The 23,500-nt window shown below is 40.1% G+C and overlaps 1 protein-coding gene across 1 annotated transcript in view; it reads right to left on the bottom strand.

The window, feature by feature from the left end:
- The window catches only part of angpt1 (angiopoietin 1), a 48,081-nt gene that overhangs the window by 23,712 nt on the left and 869 nt on the right, over window positions 1-23,500 (bottom strand). The window contains exons 1-4 of the mRNA XM_089023585.1: window positions 23,486-23,500; window positions 3,877-4,032; window positions 3,667-3,788; window positions 2,045-2,277 (exon numbers count right to left, since the gene is read on the bottom strand). The exon at window positions 23,486-23,500 is cut by the window's right edge and continues 869 nt beyond it. Of these exons, the coding sequence (XP_088879711.1) occupies window positions 2,045-2,277; window positions 3,667-3,788; window positions 3,877-4,032; window positions 23,486-23,500 (526 nt within the window). The remainder of the gene's footprint in view (window positions 1-2,044; window positions 2,278-3,666; window positions 3,789-3,876; window positions 4,033-23,485) is intronic.

Below are 23,500 nucleotides of genomic sequence, written 5' to 3'. Positions count from 1 at the left end.
CCTTAAACATACATTCCATACAAAATATAGCACAGAAGCAACTTATGAACAAATTCACCTTACGAACGACCGTTCGGAACGTGTCTCGTTCGTAAGTTGGGGAGCATCTGTACAGGTTACTTATAAAAGCCTTCAACGTACTTATACATAAACTTCTGTGTACGCTCTCAGTCGTACAGGAGTGGTCCATCGATGAAAAGGTTTCTTCAGCCGTCATCTGTACTTCTTTGAAGGTGTCGGACCTTTCGCTTCTTATCCAAGAAGCTTCGTCAGAAAACTAAAGTCTTACTGGTAGTTTCGGCCCTATATATATATATATATATCCCTACTGTCCAGACGTGAAAGACTTTATCAACATCGCAGGGATAATACTAGTGGGCCTCAATTGACAGTACATATGCACCGAAAAGCTAGCAACCACTCATTTGACGACAATGAGTTGAAAATCTTAGCGAAAGAACATAGAATGGTTTGAAAATGGGAGTAAAAGAAGTGATTTTCATAAAACAGCTAAATCCTTCACTAAACGTTCACGGAACGTTCAAAGTTGGGGAGTGTCTGTATCCATTCTTGGATAATCGCTCATTTAGAATTTTTCAGAAAAAAAGAAATAAAAAGAATCATATTTGATCGAAATAAGGTCATGTTGTGCTTAACGAAAGATTTACGAGTTGATCTTATCACAGGTGAGTCGGACTCAGAGGAATAAAAGGATCCTTTGACTTTAGAAACAGCAAACGGTTTGTCATTCCCTTTCAATCAGTATGCACAGCTGTTTTGGAAATACAGCACGAAAACCAATTGTTGTCAAGCGAGTACCACGATGCTTTATGAAAGCCACTAAGCCTTTTTAACAGAAGGCGCCAGGTTTAAAACAAGAACCACATTGCTTTAGGTTTTCACAGGCACCGCGTCCTTGCGTAAGATTTACACAATAGTGTCTCATCCGAATTCCGGGAGGATTGGAAAATCTGTGCTGTTTGTAGCTGCGGCATCTGCCCAGAGAAATAAAGTATTTCACAATAAGTTTCTGGTGCAGTTTTGCCATTTCATCGGTCAAGCGGTTTTCGACACATTGTATATCTCAAATTATGTTCGATACTGATTTACCTTAACAAATAATTGTTGATAATTGGTGTGAGAATGCTGTCTTCTCATTGTAAAGTTTTAACTCATTCACTGCCAGACGATGTGCAAAAACATGCCCACTCCAGTGCCAGGGTTTTGGTCATCGTCACTCGAATTCCAGGACCCACAGAAGATTGAGTTTCAGGACTACAGAAACATTCAATTCAGCAATAGTTTTACTCTCTTCTTTCATCAGAAAAAAAATAGTTAATTCCTAAATGATATGGGTCAGGAGTTATCTGAGCTTGAAATGGGAGCAGAAGTACAAAATACAATACATACATATTGATTTATATTGCACTTTAACAACATCTGAAGGTAGAACAAAGCGCTAACATGGAAAAAAATGGAAATGCTGCCCCCTTGTGGAAAAGAAAAACATTGCCAGAGGCCATGGCCAGTGCATTATCGGCACCCAAGCATGAAAAATAATTATATTTTATTTATTATTCTATCAATGCTTGTCTGTGACTTTAAGGTGTCCTTGAGAGCACTTTATTTGCTAGCTATGTGCTATCTATTAGCTATGTGGCTGGCTCGCTAACTATCCAGCGAGCCATTATTAAAGCGCGATAAAAATCAATATGGATTGTATTGTATTGTATAATACCATTGATTAATGACTACGAGGGACCTTGTGTCAGGGACACTTGGGAAATTTAAGAAAGAATGCATACAATGTCTAAAAACGAAATGATGACAATATTGGGGATGCTATCTGAAGCAGATTTTGTGGCATTATTTGGCAGCCTTGGCAGTCAACTTCATGAAAGAGCACAGCTAAGGCAAAGATCCTGGGAATCGAATACTCTGGGGAATCCAAAATTCACTGCAAAAGCAACAGCTTGTCCAATAATTCTAAAACCTCTCAGCAGCTGTCATGCGAACCAACAGTATCGCCCTCCATTGCACTTACCGCCATCTTTGGAGCAAATATTGAGCAGGTTGTGGACGGTGTCCATCATTTCCTGCTGCTGCCTTTGCAGGGCAGTGCTGTTTCCCGTAGCCCGGCTCAACTGGGCCTCGAGCTCCTTGATAACCCCACTCTGTCTCCCGACAAGAACCTGGAGACTTCCTTTCTCCTGTTTCAGAGTCTCCAATTCTTCGTGGTGCCTCATCTCCATCGCTAACATCTTCTCCTCCAGGAGGCTGCAGGAAAGGTTCGACAGAGAAGCACGACCAAGTGAGAAGAATGACCCATTGATCTCTCTCGCACTTTCTGTATGGACGCTCTCTTCTTACTTACGAACATTCAAGTTACGAACAACGGTACATACAAACATTTTGTAGTAACATATGTGGTATTCTCTCCAGTTGGACATGTACATATCTTTATAGAGCATATATTTTATTAAATGTTTATTTTTCACTACACACCAATACAGGTTACTTAGACAAGCCTTAAAGGACACCGGACACCTCCGGACAAGTTGTGTCCATAATTTGTAAAATCACTTCAAACGACTTAGCGTATTTTACAAAGATTCCACTGCATATAGCTATATCTTACGTTTTAAGACTCGCGCTGAATATTCAGGAAGTCTTGTTTTCGAGTTGATGACGTCACGTCTGGAACGCCCCTGACCGAGAAAGCGACACACAAAGCATTTTGGGTACCTTGTTTGGTCTGAAAACGTTGTGTTGATGGCAAAATTAGAAGGAAAACACATAAATAACGCAATGGTGAATCGTTGTGTGTAGCACCAAGACTACTATTTGATACTAGTTGACACAAATTCCCAGCAGACAAATCAGCCCATTTCCAAAAGAGCTTGGGCGCCATCTTGTGCATTTTCTGAGACGCTACATTGGAGTCCTGACAGCTCGAATTGACACGCAAGTACTTCTGTAATCGATTGCAAACATTTATGCTTTCCTCTTCAGAACTATTTGAATCATATTCATAACTGGATGAGTAACAAGAAAGCATCTTCTCTGAATCTGAAGCCATTGTTTCTAGAGCAAGGCAAGACGTCCTGGCGTGACATCACGAACAAGGGGGCGGGACCTTCTGAAACTCGGCATCTCCGGGGTCATTTTGAAGTAGTTTTGGGACACTTTAAGTCATTTTTATTGGTGTTTTGCATTTGACTAAAAATATCAGCCTGCGTGTTTTGGGTATTTTAGATGCTATAAAACGTTTTTCTGATGTCAGTTATGAAACAAAAAAATGGTGTCGGTTCTCCTTTAAATATATTTATATAAGCCTTAAACATGCATTCCATACAAAATATAGCACTGAAGCAACTTACGAACAAATTCACCTTACGAACGATCATATGTTGTTCGTAAGTTGGCGAATGTCTGTATGTACATACTGTATGTAAATACAGTGCATCGTATATCGAACATATATAGTATTATTGCATGTATATGTGTAGAATGATGTTTTGCCCTCCTCTCTTTTTGAATATCTAATTGTGTGATGCGTATTATGTAATTAATGACATCAGACATATTCTATATCATTTCCATTTCAACTACTAACCTCTCTCTATGTTTTAGCTGGATTTGCCAGAATAGTGACTGGACGTTTACCTGTTCTTGTCATGGAGCTTGTTGATCTCATTGGTCTGGACCATTAATTGCTTCTCTAACTTGTTCGTGGAAAGAGAATTTTCCAGCAGCTGGATCTCAAGTCGAGATGTTTGATTCAAAACCTGAGACAGGCACAGAAACATGAATTTCCAGATCGACACCACATACATTTGGACAAACATAAACGTAACAAACAGGACATTACTGTACCTGTGTTTCAACATCAGTCAGCTTCCGGGTTTGTTCGGCAGTTTTAGAGAGAAGGTTGGTGCCCATTTCCAACATGGCTGCTGTGTGGTTGTGGACGGCGCTCTGCTGCAGTTGAGCCATCTCGGTTTTCATGCTTTCCTTGATGTAATTCTCAATCTGGATTGAAGGTAAGAGAGGAAATGGATTGAAATCCAATCAAAGTGGATGTAGAAGTCAACAATTAGAAAATGGGGTGACACGGGGATCCATCCTTGAAACAGAAATGGACCCTATACACAGACAAGATGTTGTACAGTCATTCTTCCAGTGGCGGACCGTCAAGGCCTGCAAAGCCTTCTTTGCAGGCCTAAAAATATCGTAATCACGGATTGATGTTAATTATATTTTGTCCGTGAATTCTTATTGAAAAATTCCAAATTGTCTTTCAGCTTCTTTTCATTACTTTCATTACTTACTGCTTCCAGACGTGTGTTTTCGTATGTAAGCATTTAACCAATCACATTTCAGCCATCGTTTGTTACCAGGGTCAGAAATCTACCCGGGTACCTTCACAATCAGCTGTGCGGTCCCTGTCGCATCAAAAGTGTTGATCAAACTGTTGCTATAACCAATCAGATTTCGAGTTGGCAACCCAAAAGGAGTACAAACGCCTGATTGAAGGCGTTGTCAACGTCAGAGTTTTCGCACACTATGATTCGCTAGTCAATCATACTTTGCGAAAACTGCTCTGAACACAAGCCACTAGTGACAGTAGCATACTGGCCAGAGCTAGCACTGTATCGGCAGCGAGCTGTATAAGCAAATATAGTTTTGTGTTGATTTAATAGCGGTGTTGTCAACCCACAATAGCTGAAAGAGGAGAAGAAATTGATTTGGTTGGAGATTTAGGTTAAAGCCATTTTCAAGACGGACTTTTCAAGAAAAATGGACATCACGGTCAGTTATTTCCTGGCTCTAGTGGACTTGTAGTCAATCACACCACACTTTTATCAGTCTGGATTGATTCAGACGTTGCACTACTGAAGGCCTAGCGACGAAATCCACGGCCCACCACCTCATTCTTCCCAACAAGTACTTTTAAATCTCCCTGCTTTGTTGTTGATCGCATTTTATATCCCCTGGTTTCAAATAAATGGATATGATGGATGGATTGTTGTCATAGGAATGAAAAAGATGTGCTTTCCAAGTAAAACATGCAGTTCTAAAGTTGTGTTCTCTTGTCGGTGTAATATCCTCACTTGGCACAGATGTAAAAGTTAAACAATGCATTTTTTTCCTCCTCAGTCGTGGGACACTCGGAATTATTTACCTTGCACCGATATTAGCTAACAGTCTACTGTGCTCTTGGCTGCAAAAGAGACAGTGAAACTAATTTGGAATATGGTTCTTGTAAGGTAACATTACATTGCGTTACAGTGAATCACATCGTATGACTTTGTTTAAAAAACGATTTCAGTCCATTGTGAAACATAAAACCATTGAACTCTGTCAATGGTGCGGGTTGTTTTTGAAATCACCTTTCAAAACGTATGCTTTTACGCTGGAGGTTTGTCCCTCGGCTGACGACCGCATGAGATTTAAGACAATCTAAAGTCACCTTGAGAGAAAAGGTAGTGAAAGCACAGATGGCTGACCGAAACTTGAGCAGTTACGATATGTCTTTCGGGGAAATTTGACAGGCTGCTGATTGAATGTAGCGTCGCAAATTTTGAAGGAGAAACGAAATGACACAAACACAAACCAAATTTGGAAGCTGTAAAATGGGATCATGTGGGTGTTGGTCCTTAAAACTTTCTCAGCATCAGCTACGAATAGCAATGTGCATTTTTAGTCAGAAAAAATAAATTGGAGACAACTATAACCAATGATATAACCGCATGAATACAGCATTTGGCACACAAACGAGGGAGGGCTATGTGCAGTTTGAGCCTCACATCTCACTCGCACTGCTTTTATTCATTCAATACCCGTTTTGGACAAGAAATTGACAGGGTCGCTTCAATAAATTAACCAGAGGGACATAAAAATAATTGAAAAGGGTTTGTGGCTCAAAACATCTGGCATTCCGAGCGCAACCCCACGTCTGAGAATGCACCGTTATTTACTTCCGAGATGTGACGTTTCTCACACTGATTAATCTTTAAGCCATTGAATTGGATTTTAGAGGCTTATTCGGTAAATGCAAAAGCTGCGGCATATCTTTTCTTGTGGTTTAATGCGGTCTGTGAGACCCCTAATTACAAGCTATTACAGCAAGCGTGTGTTTTATTGCACTTTATGTCGGACCACTTTAAGGCTTTAAGTCAAACATAAGTCTGCATTTCCTCCCGTGGTTTGAAGGTTGCAAAAGTGGAATTCAAATAAAAAATACAAAAAAAACTACAACAAAAAAAAACGCTTGCTTGAGAATAGAAATGCATTTGGCCTTTATTTAAAGGACAACCGACACCCTCGGACAAGTTGTGTCCATAATTTGTAAAATCCCTTCAAATAACTTCTACTGAACGTATTTTACAAAGATTCCACGGCATATAGCTATATTGTACGTTTTAAGACTTGCGCTGAATATTCAGGAAGTTTTGTTTTCGAGTTGATGACGATGCCTGATGTGACATCACGTCTGACCGAGAAAGCGACACACAATGCATTTTGGGTAGTTTGTTTGGTCTGAAAACTTCGTGTTGATGGCGAAATTAGAAGGAAAAAAACATGAATAATGCGATGGTGAATCATTGTGTGTTGCACCAAGACTACTATTTGATACTAGTTGACAGAAATTCCCAGCAGACAAATCAGCCCATTTCCAACGGAGCTTGGGCGCCATCTTCTGCATTTTCTGGGCGCTTCATTGGAGTCGAGACGCCTCAAAATGAGACGGAAGGACTCCTTTAATCGATTGCAAACATTTATGCTTTCCTCTTCAGAACTATTTGAATCATATTCATAACTGGATGAGTAACAAGAAAGCATCTTCTCCGAATCTGAAGCCATTGTTTTGATTCTCGACGTCACGAACAAGGGTATGAGTTATCCATGACATAAATAAGAATGTATATCACATAAAAGCATGGTTCAAGATCTGGATCGCTAAGATTTTAAGAGCAAAGAAGAAAAAAATGCTGTCCATCATTACAAGAGGACAAGTGTTTAGGTTACTGAACGCACTGTAATGGGTGCAGGGTTTCAAACAGAACATCAAAACGGCCCCATACATTTGCTATCCTTTATCGCGGCAGAACTTGTGAAATTGCTTTCACTTAAAAACAGGATCATCTCTCAAGAGCCTACACCATGCTATCGTTGTTACAGATGACTGTGAATGTTTACCACTTCGACGCCGTTAGCCTTTTAGAGTAACATGTCTTTTCAAGGGTGATGGGAGGTCGTGATATTTTTCGAAAAGTACCAGTGCTGCTGCTGATAGTTAGAAAATAGGAGTGGATATGACAATTAGTTGGGATCTGCTTACGGACTGTAACTGAAAATAAATGTGGGAAGGCACTTGACCACTGACATCTTTTTGGGATCACAAATCACTGGCCACAATGTAAAAATTATTTTAAAAAATAAATAAAAATGGCACCATATATATGTATATACATATACAGTGATACCTCAGTTTACGAACCCCTTGGCTTACGAACTTTTCGGCTTACAAACATTACATTTACGAATTTTTACCTTGGCATACGAACTTTTTTCATACGCGGAGCTGCCTCAATGAGTGATGTCGTTCGCGAACGAGCCCGTTCTTCTAACAACAACATGGCAGCCAACTGTTTTTGTCCTCTATTCCCCGCCCCCAGTCTTTGGTTAAAGCCACGTGATTGGTCAAGAACGCAGCAGTGGGGGGGGGGGTGGTTTAAACATTAAAGAGACAGGCAGACGACAGTGAGAAAGTTTCAACTTTGATAGTTCAAAGGCAGAGTGTAGACTGCAAGGTTAAAATATCCCATCAATCAGGCTCCACAAACAACCCGCACAAGCCATCTGTACACTTGATGCAAAAAGCTATCAACCCAGCTAAACCGAACACAATTGATGATGAACTAGATAAAATTATCACAGAGAAAGCACCTGCAAGGGATCATTCCTCATGATGGTGAAAGAAGAAGGTTATGTTCCTCAGTGTTTAATGCTGATGAAACCGGCCACTCCATTCCATCAAGCTATTAACGATCATCACAAACGACTTTAACAGCACAGTTCATTTATTCAATTATAATAACATAGCACATTTGTTATACATAAAATAAGGTATATTTTTCTATAGTTTTAAGGCTTAGAAAATTAGTAAGTAGAAAATTATGTTTTATGGGGACGGATTATTCTCATTTTAATGGTTTCCTATGGGAAATTAATTTTTGGGATACACACTTTTCACCTTACACACTCTGTCAGGGAACCAATTAATTTTGTAAGCCAAGGTATCACTGTATATAGATTTTTGTTGGTTTTAATTCATATGTCTGACAATCTCACAACAAAGCTAATAGACACTATGCGGCTCCTCGCACTTCTCTTTATCTGACCGAGTCGACTGTTTTGGTCTATTAAGATTACAGGTTTGCAAGTTGAAATTCCTCGCCCTACCAATTAGTAAATTCCTCTCTTGTTGACATTCCTGCTTCATCTTTTTCTGATTCTGGAAATTCCCTACCTTACTTTACTTCATGGGAATGAAAATGGATACGTGACTCGTGTGTCATCTCCTTCTTTTCAATTTGCTGATGTTTGCCGAAGCTGTTTTCAAATCACATCAATATTGCTGTTACGTCGATGATACACCAACGGTATCTTTATCTATCTCAGCCCATGACGTGAATGAATTTGACAGGCTCTATCCCGGATCTCCATTTAGCCATCATCTAATGTCGATTTTCAAATGCCGCGAAAAACAACCAGACCACACATTTGTCGGCTTATCACTTGGAATTTTGATTTTTGAGTTTTAGTATTTTCTTCGCCGTTTGTTCTTTTATGATCCATTTCACATGTCTAATTCAAAGTGAATTTGACCAACCCTGCAGTAAAAAATTAGCTCAGAACACTATGGTTAGATCAGACTGTCATTCACTCAGATTATGTAGTCTACATGCCTTTTGGATGCTGCTTTCCAGAGCATTTGTCTTTAACGGCAGTTTGAAGGCACTCTGTCTTCAACGCTGTCATCATCAGGTGAGTAACAATTTAGTCGGAACTCACAGTTGATTGCTGTGATCTTTTGCCGCCTGTGGCCAAATGCCTGTCGTAGACTCAACCACACTTTGGTTTGTCATAGAATGTCAAAAAAGGGGCAATATAAATCTAAATATAGGATGGGAGAAGATGCCTCCAGTGTGTTTTATGGGGTGGATGAACTCATTGACTGCCGGTTTTATTCTGGAATTGAAAAAATGGCGGGATTTGGTTTTTCTTGCGAGGGGTGGTAGTGATGGTGGGGATCAATCTCCGGTCAGACTTTGTGTTTGCTTTCAACATTTAGCTTGTAGTAGACGTGCACATGACGACCCTGATCCACTGCTGAAAAGGATGCTTTGATCCTCTCCTTTTTCATCTAGAACTGCTTCATGTCATCACAAAGAGGGTATCGCAAGTCCTGAAGAATGAATGACTCTCTGTGTCTTTGTGTTGTCATATACAGTAAAGTCTCGTTATATCGATATCGGATACATCGATAGTCCCGGTTATATCGATACTATTTCTATGCACGCACGGAGAAAATTACATGCAAACAGGGTCGGATATATCGATAGTCCCGGTTATATCGATATTTTTTCGGACTCCCTTGAATATCGATATAACGAGACTTTACTGTAATTTGTTTTTTTTTTTGTTTTTCCCGAGATGGCGGCGCATGAAGACGCAGCGGCTCCCCTCTCCCGGCAAATTGGCGTTATCGTGTTTATTATGTTTGTTAAAGTCATTCTAAGTGCCTTGCATGCTGGGTCCGAGAGGACAGTAATTTCATCTGTGCTGTATGTCATACATATTAGCATATTTGACAATAAAGCTGACTCTGACTTTGACCTTTGTCAATGTGTTTCCCTCCTGCCTTTTGTACAGCTGCCCCGGTTTCAAGCTCAGATAACTCCATACCCATATAATTTAGGACTTAACTATTTTTTTCCTGATGAAAGAAGAGAGTGTAAGGTTTATGCTGCATTTAATGTTTCTGTAGTCTTAAAACTGAATATTCTGTGGGTCCTGGAATTTGAGTGAAAATGACAAAAACACTGGAACTGGACACATTTTTGCACATCGTCTGGCAGTGAATGAGTTATTGACCCATCGTTTCATCACTCAATTCAATCAATACGTGTCAAGTAATAAATACAAATAACCATTGAGAAGTCGATATACAGTAAAGTGTCGTTATATCGATATTCAAGGGAGTCCGAAAAAATATCGATATAACCGGGACTATCGATATATCCGACCCTGTTTGCATGTAATTTTCTCCGTGCGTGCATAGAAATAGTATCGATATAACCGGGACTATCGATATATCCGATATCGATATAACGAGACTTTACTGTATTCCATGCAAGTATACATGTAGTAGCCGCTCATGGTACAGCTCTGGATACTTTTCATGAACGTACGGGACAGCCCGGGCCCAAGACATGGGAATGCATTTAAAACCAAACAACAACAAACTGAGAGCAATTTTCGTCCTCTCGAAATGGTAAAGAGCAAGTGAGGAAGCTTAAGAAAGATTTAGTTGAGTGACGCTGTATGGGAATCTTTCCTGTGGGACACATTGGGTCAGGAATGCGCCTGATTACTGCTTTCTTGTGTCATTGAGTACAGACAGCGACGGTTGCCCTTTAGACAAACGCGCATGTTCAAGCTACCTCATGCAGATGGTGAGCTGATTTTCTAATTCTAATTCAAATACACAACATTCCCATGTACGTTCTAGAATATATGAGCTGAACATTCTTTTGCCGAGAAACGTAGAAATAGATGCAAAAGGTTGCAGCCTTGACCCAAAACAGTGCAACGTCTTCGAAAATTGGTTTTACGGTTCTGTGCGTGTGTGATCCTGTTTTGACTTCATCGCGTTTTCAATTAGGCCGGCCCACACAAGTGAAATCCTGAGTTAAGCTCCTTTGACGCAAGTGTACGTGTGTGTGTGTTACAACGCAATCTATCAAGCAGAGTGTCTTCTCTAATCAAAATTAATGGACATTTAATAGCGGAGACTGTTTCCTACACTGTCAGGTTTTTATTTAATTTTCAACCCAAAATCCTATTTAGCATGGTTTTCAGGATTTATAGACCCATCGTGAAATCACAAAAAGGAGATACAGGATCTCCAAATCGAGTTGGAATTTCAGCCGGTATTTTCTCACTTTCTCCCCTTGACTCGTCATATTCAGTAAAGTCTCGTTATATCGATATCGGATATATCGATAGTCCCGGTTATATCGATACTATTTCTATGCACGCACGGAGAAAATTACATGCAAACAGGGTTGGATATATCGATAGTCCCGGTTATATCGATATTTTTTCGGACTCCCTTGAATATCGATATAACGAGACTTTACTGTATATATATTGCTCTTTCTGCTTTACGGTGCTGACCAGACTCATAGGTTATCTCTCAGAGACTATTTTCCTCACAAACTATTGTCAACACAACCACTGGCTTGAAGGAGAACCATGGCCGAAGCACAGGGGCGGGCCGTGAATGACACTCCTAGGCCTTCAGTAGTGCTATGTCTGAATCAATCAGGTGCGAGTGTGATGTAATATTACTACACATCCTCTAGAGGGTGTCGTTGGCCAAGAAATAACTTGTGACTACTGTCATTAAACCGTTCGAAGTTTTACTATGAACGTGTGGATTCATAATAACCTCATAAAATTGCAATATTATTTGCTATTTTTGCTAGCTTCGGAGCTGTCCAACCTTATTGATGTCCATCTATTTGTAAAAAGTCCATCTTGAAAATGGCTTTAACAGTATATCTGGAACCAAATTCATTTCTTCTCCTCCTTCAGCCATTGTGGGTTGACAAATCCACTATTAAAGCAACACAAACAATATATTTGCTTATCCAGCTCGCTACAGCTACAGTGTGCTAGCTCTGGCCAGTATGCGCTCATCACTAGCGTCTAGTGATACTATGATTGCCTCGTGACGAGCCAGTCATTTAAATACCCAATCATAATTTGCGAAAACTCTGACGTTTCCAGTGCCTTTGAGCACGCTTTGTGTTGCCAACTCGCATTCTGATTGGTTAAAGCAACAGTTTCATCGCCATTGATTTTTATGCTCCAGAGCCTGCATAACTGATTGTGAAGGCGACCAGGCAGATATCTGACCCTGGGAACAAAAGATGGCTGAAATGCGATTGGTTAAATGCTTAAATACGAAAATACACACCTGGTAGCAGCACAACAGGGAAAAAAAATCAATGAAAGGTAGCTGAAAGATAATTTAGAATGATTTCATAAGAATTCATGGACAAAATATAATTCACATTAGTCTGTGATTCAGGTATTTTTAGGCCAGCAGAGACCTGACGGCCTACCACTGCCAAAGCAGTATAACTGCAAGATCAACGGCACCATTTCACAAACTTAGCTTCACGTGTCATCCCGCGCGGCTGAATTTCCTCTCAATGACGCGCGACTCAAGACTAAACAGACAGGATGAACGGGCAAGACGAGGAGCATTCGGCCTGACCCAAATGTCCACATGGAAATGCTTTAGTGTGACCCTAGGTTCAACTATGCCATTCGAAGAGGATAATAGATGCCTCTTTTAACGAAAATGTGGAAGCTCCTGCGCGCTCACTACTGTGTTACTGGCGAGCATCAGGATTCGAAACACTTCAGCAGCTGTCGGTCCTACAACCGTTGAATCATTGAATAGAAATACAGTAAAGTCTCGTTATATCGATATTCAAGGGAGTCCGAAAAAATATCGATATAACCGGGACTATCGATATATCCGACCCTGTTTGCATGTAATTTTCTCCGTGCGTGCATAGAAATAGTATCGATATAACCGGGACTATCGATATATCCGATATCGATATAACGAGACTTTACTGTATATAAAATGCGCTGCCGGTGACAGGTACCCACACTGTGAATTCATGTTTCTGTCTCATTCCCATTGCTTTGTTTCTTTCAGGCATTTCCATTTCAACAGAGTGACAAACTATTGACGCTTGACAGCCACTCGCAAGTTGCAGTATCCTCTTTAAAGTTTGTCACTGCCATAACACCCAGAAGAGCATCCCCCCATTTGATGTTGAACAGGCTATCACTTAAGCTCAAGATTAATTCATCCAAACAGGGACTCGCATATGTCAAACAGTCCTCCACATTCAGATTTGCTCAAATGGACAATGGTGTGACGTGGGATCATCAACACGCACGTACACACGTACACGTTAGGATTGACACAAGGATTAGGGGTCTCGCTTCTGGCTGAGCTGCAGACATGTCATGTTAAATAAACATCAAGAAAGCATTTGCGTTGCAGGTGTGATAGACGAGAGCAGAGGCGACGCTTAGCTCATTTGATCAGTGACGGCTTTATAAGGAAATTCCTATGTAGCAGGGAGGAACATTTTCTTGGCTACTGTGAAGAAAAAAAGGTGATTGTCATACTATGATCATTAACACTGTAATGCGTTTTACTTTGGAGTCAGCCAATCCTCCATGAAGCGTCTCCAGCTGGTCCAGAATGCTGCTGCTCACCTCTTGACTGCTACTCGTAAGAGGGAGCACATAACTCTTAGTCTGGCATCCCTTCACTGGCTCCCTAGACATTTTAGAGTTCTTTTCAAGATCTTATTTGTTCCTTATCACCTTCCTGGCGCCTCAGGTCTGCTGACCAGACATTATGAGATGTGCAAAAAACTAAATTGAGGCTCAGGGGGGATTGGATTGGATTTGCCTTTATTAGTCTCACAGTGGAGAAATTTACATTTCACAGCAGCAAAGACTCGAGACTTTTACGTTGCTGGTCCTACTGTCTGGAATGACCTGCTACTGAATATTTGGCCTCGCTTCCCATTTTTAAAACCCGCCTCAAAACTCAATTGTACTCTTTCGCATTTGACTCTGCATGTTTCAGGCCTGATCTTGATCAGGCCTGAAACATGATCTAAGGCCCTGGTTCTTTCTACTATCTTTGTGACTGCTTTATCCGAATCAGAATCTGTATTGGCCAAGTATGTAGAACACACATGTCATTTGTCTCTGGTAGAAAATACTGTACTAGTATCATCGTGAAAAAGACATGACAAATAAGTATGCAGGACACTAATATTTCCTAATAATTCCTGTATATGATAGTTGTCCATGTTAAGCACTTTGTGACAGATTCAGCTGTTGTTAAAGCGCTATATAAATCAATATGTATATATACAGTAAAGTCTCGTTATATCGATATCGGATATATCGATAGTCCCGGTTATATCGATATTTTTTCGGACTCCCTTGAATATCGATATAACGAGACTTTACTGCTCAAACAAATGCCGCAAAACCATCTATTCATTTTCCAATGATTTGCCTAATTACGTTTTGGTTAGACACAAGAAACACCTTAGACTGGGACTACTTTACTTCTAGTTTCTAATCTTGTACATGTACAATTTGATTACAAAGTCATGGGAAGCGGTTTTTTGAATATTAACCCAAGAGCAAAAAAAGCAAACAACTCTATCTTAGTGTTGCTTGAAGAAACCCAAGTAAGATTGCACCAAAAACCCAAGTGAGACACCCATTTGTCATTTTCTGCTCCATCCAGTTCACACTGTGGGGGAGCCAGACAGTTTATCTTCCACCCAATATCATACACTCACTTCATATCTCCCTCGGTCTCGCTTTGTATCGTTCCAAAAGTCATGCCATCAATTTGACACAGCTTGAACCGACTCCACGAATCTTTGTTTGAAAATTTAGCACCTCTTTCAATCTCATTGTGATTCTTTCGTCTACCCGGATGAACTCCAAAGAAGGCAAACCGGTTCTCTTCTTTGGAGCCTCTGGAAAGAGGTCCGGTGTTGACGGACAAAGACATTGAGTCAGAGCACATCTGTCGAGGAGAGTTAAAGAGTCGCTGCGGGGAGGTTCAGGCTTGGAGGCGATGTGTGGGGAGGTTTGAGGAATTTTCTCCGTACTGGAAATGACAAATAATAGTAAGATACAAGGGAAATCACGGCAAAGTGCTTACCGCAAATGTAAAAATAGTATACACGTGAAATAAAGAATATTGAATAAAAAAAATGCACTGCAGTCGAAGAAATGAAAATATTTTCAACAGGCTCAGCAACACGAATTGCAAAGAAAAAAGAAGATTGACACCTCACTGTTGAATTCAAATACAATGATACCTTGGCTTACGAACTTAATTGGTTCCCAGACAGAGTGTGTAAGGCGAAAAGTGTGTATCCAAAAAAATATTTCACATAGGAAACCATTAAAATGAGAATAATCCGTTCCCAGGTCCCCATAAAACAAGTTTCTACTTTCTAATTTTCTCAGCCTTAAAACTACACAAAATGTAGCTTATTATATGTATAATAAATGTGCTATGGTATTATAATTAAAGGAATAAAATGTAGTGTATAATAAAGTCATTTTATTTACCTTTGTGATGGTCATTGATGGCATGGAGTGGCCGGTTTCATCAGCATTAAACACAGGATGAGGAATGTAATCTTGTGGAATGATTATAATTTTATCTAGTTCCTCATCAATTGTGTTCTGTTTAGCTGGGTTGATAGCTATCAAAGTTGAAACTCTCTCACTGTCGTCTGCCTGTCTCTGTCATGCTTAAACCACCCCCCTTCATTGCTGCATTCTTGACTAATCACGTGGCTTTAACCGAAGACTGGGGGAAGGGAATAGAGGACAAAAACAGTCGGCTGCCATTTTGTTGTTAGATGAATGGGCTAGTTCGCGAACGACACATGACTCCTTGAGTCAGCTCCGTTTGCAAAAAAAGGTTGTATGCCAAGGTAAAATTTTCAGAAATGTAACGTTCGTAAACCGAAAAGTTTGTAAGCCAAGGGGTTCGTAAACCGAGGTATCACTGTATTGCAGGCATCCTGATGAATAGCAATGCAAAAACTGTAAATCCAAAAAATCTAATGGTCTATTTTTATTCCAAAAGAAAAATACAGCCCGTATTGTGATGGAAAAAGTTCACGGTTTGATAAACCCACTTAACTTTCTCTCTTACTATGCGCTGAGGGTAACTGTAATGTTTTGCTCCATCTAAGATATGTTATCTTATATTTGGCTCCTAATCACTCAGCGGTGCAGCGGTGGCAGATAGAGACCCAAACCTTGAGCGTTTGGCAACTCTCTTGGCTATAACTTATCATTTGAGATGAAATGACTTCCACTTGCCTGCCCAGAATAATATTATGGCCAATGTTTGAAAGAGCCTTTTGTTCTCTTTTCAGGCATTTCTAAAAAGAAAATAAAACAAAACGATAATTAAAAATAGAACAGAAAAAAATATGAATATACGAGGCATGAAAATATATTAAAAATCATTCCTGTATTTTAAAAGCTTACACATACAACGACAATAAGGTATCGTCATTCCACTCGCAATCAAATATCTTTCTAAATGAAAACAGGCCTGTGTTGATGTTTTTGCATGCTGGACAGCATCAAAAAAGGAGCACCTGGCCCAAAACACATCTCTTCCAAGACCAAATAACATTTTTCAAAGCAGCGCAAAGATCACCAGACGTCATCTGTGATATGATGTAGGTTTGTTAACTCATTTACTGCCAGACGAGATGCATAAATGTGTCCATTCCAGTGCCATGATTTTTGTCATTTTCACCCGAATTTCCAGACCCACAGAATATTGGGTTTTAGGACTACATAAACATTCAATGCAGTTTAAGAAACCTTAGGCTATCTTCTTTCATCAGAAAAAAAAGTTAATTCCTAAGTTATATGGGTCTGGAGTAATATGAGGTTCAAATGGGGGAGACTGTACAAAAGGCAAATGCTGCACCCTCGTGGAAGGGGACTAAAAGTCCAAGCCATGTTTTTCAGAGGAGATATATAAATCCTATTCGCATTTAGAGAAAGGTATAAGCAATTCCAGTGAGACCTCAACTTACAAACACCTTATCTTACAAACTTTTCGTCTTACAAACGTCAAATTTATGAAAATTAAACCTTATAATAAGCACTATTTTCATAACACACACCCACCACGGCTGGCGGAGTGATCTTCGGCGGAAGCACACGACCGAACAGCACCAGAGGTTAAGTTATCAACAGTCCTTATGGAAGGTGACTCTCCTTCCATAAGCCATCAACGACCATCAAAAAGGTAAATAAAAGTTTATTTCTTTAATTACAGTCCTCATGTAATGCGCCTCTCTTTCCAAACAGCAATTCCCTTTGACCTTCGACCTCCAACGCCATTCCATCAAGCCATAAATGACCATCACAAATGTAAATAAAGTGACTTTATGATACAATGCAGTGTATTTCTTTCATTATGATACAATATCACATAGAATAAGGTATGTTGTGCGTAGTTTTAAGGCTTATTTAGTTGAAAAGTATATTTTATGGAAACTCGGGAACGGATTATTCCAATTTTAATGGTTTCCTATGTGAATTTGTTTTTTGAGATACACACTTTTCGCCTTACACACTCTGTCTGGGAACCAATTAAGTTCGTAAGTTGAGGTCTCACTGTAGTTAAAACAAAATAAATCCCATCACGGGCATCCCCACGGGAGTAATTCCGTATAGTGACGAGTAGAACGCAAACGTCATGCTTTCTTTACAGCTGCGAAATGTAAAGCATGTTGCGAAGCTAACAGACAGCCTGGTGATTTATCGAGTATTATCCAGCCGGATTGTCAAGTTTACAAAAAAAAACCACCCACCGTCATAATCATACAACCGCACGCCATATTGAGAAATTCATCATTCGCTTTCTTGTCATTTGGCCATCAACTTGCGCGAGTTCAACATTTGCAGTCATTACACAAGTGAAACCAAAACGGATTTTCTAGATGTTATTACAGCGCATATCGCGTGCTTCTGCAATTTCCGTGGTGTCTTTTCTACGAGTTGCTTGTCGGGTCAGGAAGGAAGAGCTTTTTAATTCCTCGGAGAGTGTCCTTGTCTATCGGAATAATCCAATTGTTATTTTTGGTTTGCATATTTTCAGAAAATAAACTACAGTAGAGGAAGTTGTCCTGAAAATGGAAAAGGTTCCTTCTTGGTTCCGCATTCATACTGTGTGGCCATCTGATAGCACCAAGTCAAGAAATATAACCACTTTTTGTTGTCTGAGCCCAAAAGACAAACAAGCCGCTGTCGGTGTTTCAGTGTAAATTTTCAAGCGCTGTTTATGCAGCGCATCGTGCTCGTGGAGAGGCAGAATGATGGGAATTTCACAGGGGTAAGATGCTGCCCCCTTTGGCCTTTCCCTCCCCTTTCTTTGTGTAACAGCTTAGTTTAGCACAGACTGTCCCCTTCTCAAGAAATCCCGGTCCGATCTACTTTTAACTGAGAATCTATTACATGAAATATGAAAAGTGTAGTTGACATCTGTGATTTTGGGAAAAAAAAAGACTAATTTTGTTTTTATGGTTTCTGAAGGTAATCATAACTTGTTTACTTCATTAATCACTCAAATAAGCAAAGGGCAGTTTGAATGTGATTGCATCATTCATGGGTCTATGTAAGCTCTCAGTCGTACAGGCGTGGTCCATCGATGAAAAGGTTTCTTCAGCCGTCATCTGTACTTCTTTGAAGGTGTCGGATAGTTTCGCTTCTCATCCAAGAAACTTCGTCAGCAAACTAAAGTCTTACTGGTAGTTTCGGCCCTACTGGACCCTCCGCACCCTGCCCACCACCTTTTCCAGCTACTCCCCTCAGGGAGGCGCTATCGATCCATGCGCACCAAATCCAGCAGACATTTAAACAGCTTCTTCTCCCAAGCCATTAACTCTTTGAACTCTTTCAACAGTAGCCAAAATGGAACTATATAGTGCCACTTAGCAGTTTTTTTTTTTTTTTTTTTTTTTGACAACGATACTAGTGCAGCGTGTTCTACCGGAAACAAATTCCTTGTGTGTTCTACATACTTGGCAATAAAGATGATTCTGATTCTGATATATATATATATATCCCTAATGTCCAGACGACTGGGCAATTGGGCAATCAGACCCGTCATTAGTGAGGACAATACAAACGATCAGTGGAGCCGCAGGGATTAGTTCTCTGCTCCCCCCAACCTGAGAGCAGGGACCTATCATAGCAGAGTCCGGCGCCACCCCGTCTGGACAGTAGGGATATATATATATATATATATAGGGCCAAAACTACCAGTAAGACTTTAGTTTGCTGACGAAATTTCTTGGATGAGAAGCGAAACGTGCGACACCTTCAAAGAAGTACTGCAAAAAAATCTGCAAAAAATTGAGCTGCGAATTGGGCATTTTCAGAAAGTCCCGCCTCCAGTTCGTGACGTCACGATTATATCAGATTAGGGCGGCTGTCAAAAAATACAATGCTATCCATACATATTGGTTTATATCGCAACAGCTGAATCTGGAACAAAGCGCTAACATAGCCAAAATGGAAATGCTGCCTCCTTGTGAAACGAAAAACATTACCAGAGGCCATGGTCAGCGCTTTATCGTCGCCCAAACACTGGTTTTACTCCCTCGTGCTTTCTACTATCTTTGTGACTGCTTTATTTGCTGCTTATGATATTTGTCCATGTTAAGCGCTTTGTTACAGCTTCAGGTGTCGTTAAGAAAAAATCTAAATCAACATACAGTAAAGTCTGGTTATATCGATATCGGTTATATCGATAGTACTGCTTATTACGATACTATTTCTATGAACGCAAGGAGAAAATTACATGCGCGCAGGGTCGGATATATCGATAGTCCCGGTTATATCGATATTTTTCGGACTCCCGAGAATATCGATATAACGAGACTTTACTGTATATTGTATTGCATTGCATTGTATTGTATTGTCAACAACCAGTTCTTGTCCATAAAAATCTACCATGACAATAAATAACGCTTGGAGCAGCTTGTTCCCTGTCCACAATTCCAGAGTCAAGCTCGTCTGCGATTCTTCCCTGGGTGGGCATGTAATCGTTGGACAAACACAGGCCACCTTTTGACTGGTCGGGAATGTTATCAGGGTCCATATACTCTCCCTTGCATCGAGGAAAGGAAGATGGAACTTAAAAAGCTTCCTCGACAGCTGTTTGCTGCGTCACGCTCGCTCTCTTTCCATCTCTCTCGCTCTGTTTCTCTCTGTACCACACGCAGTGAGCCGAGACCGCCGGCACGAGGCAACTATCTGGAACGTTCTCCTTTGTTCATTTCTTTCATCAGGCCGAGTTGGAGTCACATCAGTGTAAGAGTTCGCCAAGTCAAGCAGTAAAAAAAAAAACATGCGACGATTAAGATCGATAGACCGAAAGAGCCCTTGAGCTTGTGTCACATGAAAAAAATGTTAACCGCATCCTGATGTGGCCTTAATGAAGTGCTATTGATTTGTCAAAGGCTACAAAAAAAAGACCAGCAAATGACCAAAAAAATGATAGCTTTGTTATTTGGGAAAGAATCCAAATTTGAGCAAACGTCCACGTGTCGAAATCGTTCCACAAGCTCACCCCAGGTTGTGTGGAACTGTCGCAGCTTGGAATTGAAGCGGATTTACATGGGGACAGGAGATCTGAAACAATCTCTTTTCATCAATGGATGCTAAAAGTTTGTGTTTGCTTTCAACATTTAGCTCGTAGCAGACGTGCACTTTTCACCATGACGTTCCTGATCCATTGGTGAAAAGGACGCTTTGATCCCCTCCTCTTTCATCTAGAACTGTTTCATACAATAAAGAGGGTGCAAAAAGTGTTTAAGATTGAACGACTGTGGCTTTGTGTTGTCATATTATTTTAGTTTTGTTGACTCCTGTATTTTGTTTTTCTACTTCTTCCTTTCCTGTCCTCTTCCTTCCATAACTTTGCTGCTGTGAAATGTAAATTTCGTCACTGCAAAACGTATAAAACCCATCCAATACAATTCATTTAGACTTTCTGAGGCGATTAGTGGTAGAATGACAATTTTCTATTTCTAAATGTCAATTGATAAATGGCCACTGTCATCCAAATTATTTGTGGTTATATTAGCAATGGTAGCCAACGGCGCCCATGTGCTTCCATTTGCATCGGTGGATTTTCTCCTCTAATGAGGTCTCATCAGTCAATCTGTCATTAGCCCAACGCCGCCTTTTTGTTTTCATAGTATCACTTATACTATCTTGGAATAATGGGGTTTCACCACACAAAGATAAAGTTAGTGTTATTTTCACCCTTGGCCTTTTTTGGACACATAGTAAGATTTTAAATAAACACAAAGGGATTGGAAACCTGATGTGCCAAACTGAGAACCAGTGAAAAGCAATCACAATTTTTTTAGGGGTGTATGGGTTATTTATGGGTATGCTGATCTGAAATTTCAGAATATTTCATAAATTAAAAAAAAAATAGAACACAGTCTACTTTGTTTGCGCATTCAGATTTTTTTTTCTCCATTCACATTTAACTTGACTTCTCCTTCAATTACAAAATCACCCAACATCCCTTTGTGACGCATGGTGACCAACACTCGTGCGGTAGGTAACCTAATTCAAACTGTGAGGAAAACATATTTGAGGGAAAATTGCATGTATCTCAAACTGTTTTTTTTTTGCTGTAACATTGTGGTTGCTAGCAAACATAACTTAGTTGATGAATTCCTCGGTTGCTTTGTCATCTATCAAATCTGCGAGCTCTTATCGCCATGCACATGAGCCTCATGTTACGTGACTATATCTCTGGTTTTGCAGCTAAAATAAGCGATTCGCTTGAAGCCATTTTGGATCTACCCGGTGCTGTTGTGAAAATGCCAACTTTTAACGTTAGCTTTGTGTATTGATGCTCGCTATTGTGAGGATGGAATAGGGCCATGTTGATATGGAAGAATGAGCTTCCAAAAATATGCTCAGTGATGCGGTCATTGAGTTGAACTACCAAAAAAAAAAAAAAAAAAAAAAAAAAGGACTTGTAAACTTGTCGGTTTACGAACCCCTTGGTTTACGAACTTTTCAGTTTACGAACGTTACATTTATGAACATTTTACCTTGGCATACGAACTTTTTTCGTCACGGAGCTGCCATCAACGACCATCACAAGGTAAATAAAACCACTTTATTATACAGTACAGTTTATTTCTTTAATTATAATACCATAGCACATTTATTATACGTAAAATAAGGTATATTCTGTGTAGTTTTAAGGCTTAGAAAATGATGTTTTATGGGAACCTGGGAACGGATTATTCTCATTTCAATGGTTTGCTATGAGAAATTAATTTTTGGGATACACTTTTCACCTTACACACTCTGTCTGGGAACCAATTAAGTTCGTCAGGCAAGGTATCACTGTAGTTGAAAATGTTACGCCGTGTGAATTATTTTCAGCATTTCTCAACATAGCAAACAAAGAATATTGAAACGTTTTGATAAATAACTTGAATATTGCACACTTTAAAAACAATATCTTGGCTTTTATTTAGTTGAACGACAATTTGAGGGGGAGAGAGGTTGTCCACACACATATTTGTCTTGAATAAATAAAGGAAACATTTTCATACTCTGTCTTCTCCAACTCTGTTGCGTCTCTTGGGGCCCTCGCTTACTTCCTGCCATTAAAGAGACAAGCCACCCGAGAACTGAGGGGGGTGACTGACGTCTAACTACTTCTGCTCTCTGGCTGACTTGGTGAAACGGATTGAATTCATCATTTACTTGTTGACAAAGCAACAACAAAACAGATCTGGCGTAATCGCCGCTGCTTTCTGAATTGACCAAAAAATCCAAATGAGTTCATTCCTAACTTATATGTATCTGGAGTTATATGAGCTTGAAATGAGGGTGGCTGTCCAAAATGCAATGCAATACATATATTTTGGTTTATATAGCGCTTTAACAACAGCTGAAGCAACGCGCTAACATGGTTGTGGAAGAGAAAAAACATTTCCAGAGGTCTGATCAGCGCTTTATCGGCACCAGCATCAGCAAGAAAAAAATAAAACCCGAACAAATACGGGAATGGCGCTCTATGTCGTATTTTCAATTCCCGAAGAAATTCGGCAATGGCAGTGAATGAGTTCAACTCATTGTACAAGAGGTTCTCCCCTGTTGACTTTTCACACGAAAACTGACCCCAAAGCACCAAACACTCTTGGAAAACTGTCAGAAAACAGCAAACATTGCTCGTTGTAAGCCCGGAAAGCTTCATTCCACAAACCCAAACAAGAAACGGGGCAAAGCCACAAACAGACCACACACCCACGGGAACACAAACGTCTTAACAAACACTCGACGGGTTCTACTTCAACTGAAAACCATCAAAGGTTGTTAAGGATGTGATGCAGTTTCTTTCTCAGCGCCGCTGTTCTATTTTAATCCACTATGTGCGGACATGTGGAAAAGTCAAGCGGTGATGTAACGACCCCCCCCCCCCCCCCTACCCCAACCCCTAGCAACTCTCCAAACCTGAACACCTCCTCACCTTTTGTAGCCACTG

This window comes from Hippocampus bargibanti, linkage group LG20, assembly GCF_051943395.1.
Source record: "Hippocampus bargibanti isolate YZ-2025 linkage group LG20, ASM5194339v1, whole genome shotgun sequence".
Lineage (NCBI taxonomy): Eukaryota > Metazoa > Chordata > Actinopteri > Syngnathiformes > Syngnathidae > Hippocampus > Hippocampus bargibanti.
Note: the sequence above shows the minus strand (reverse complement) of the source record. Positions and strands in the feature narration are given on the sequence as shown.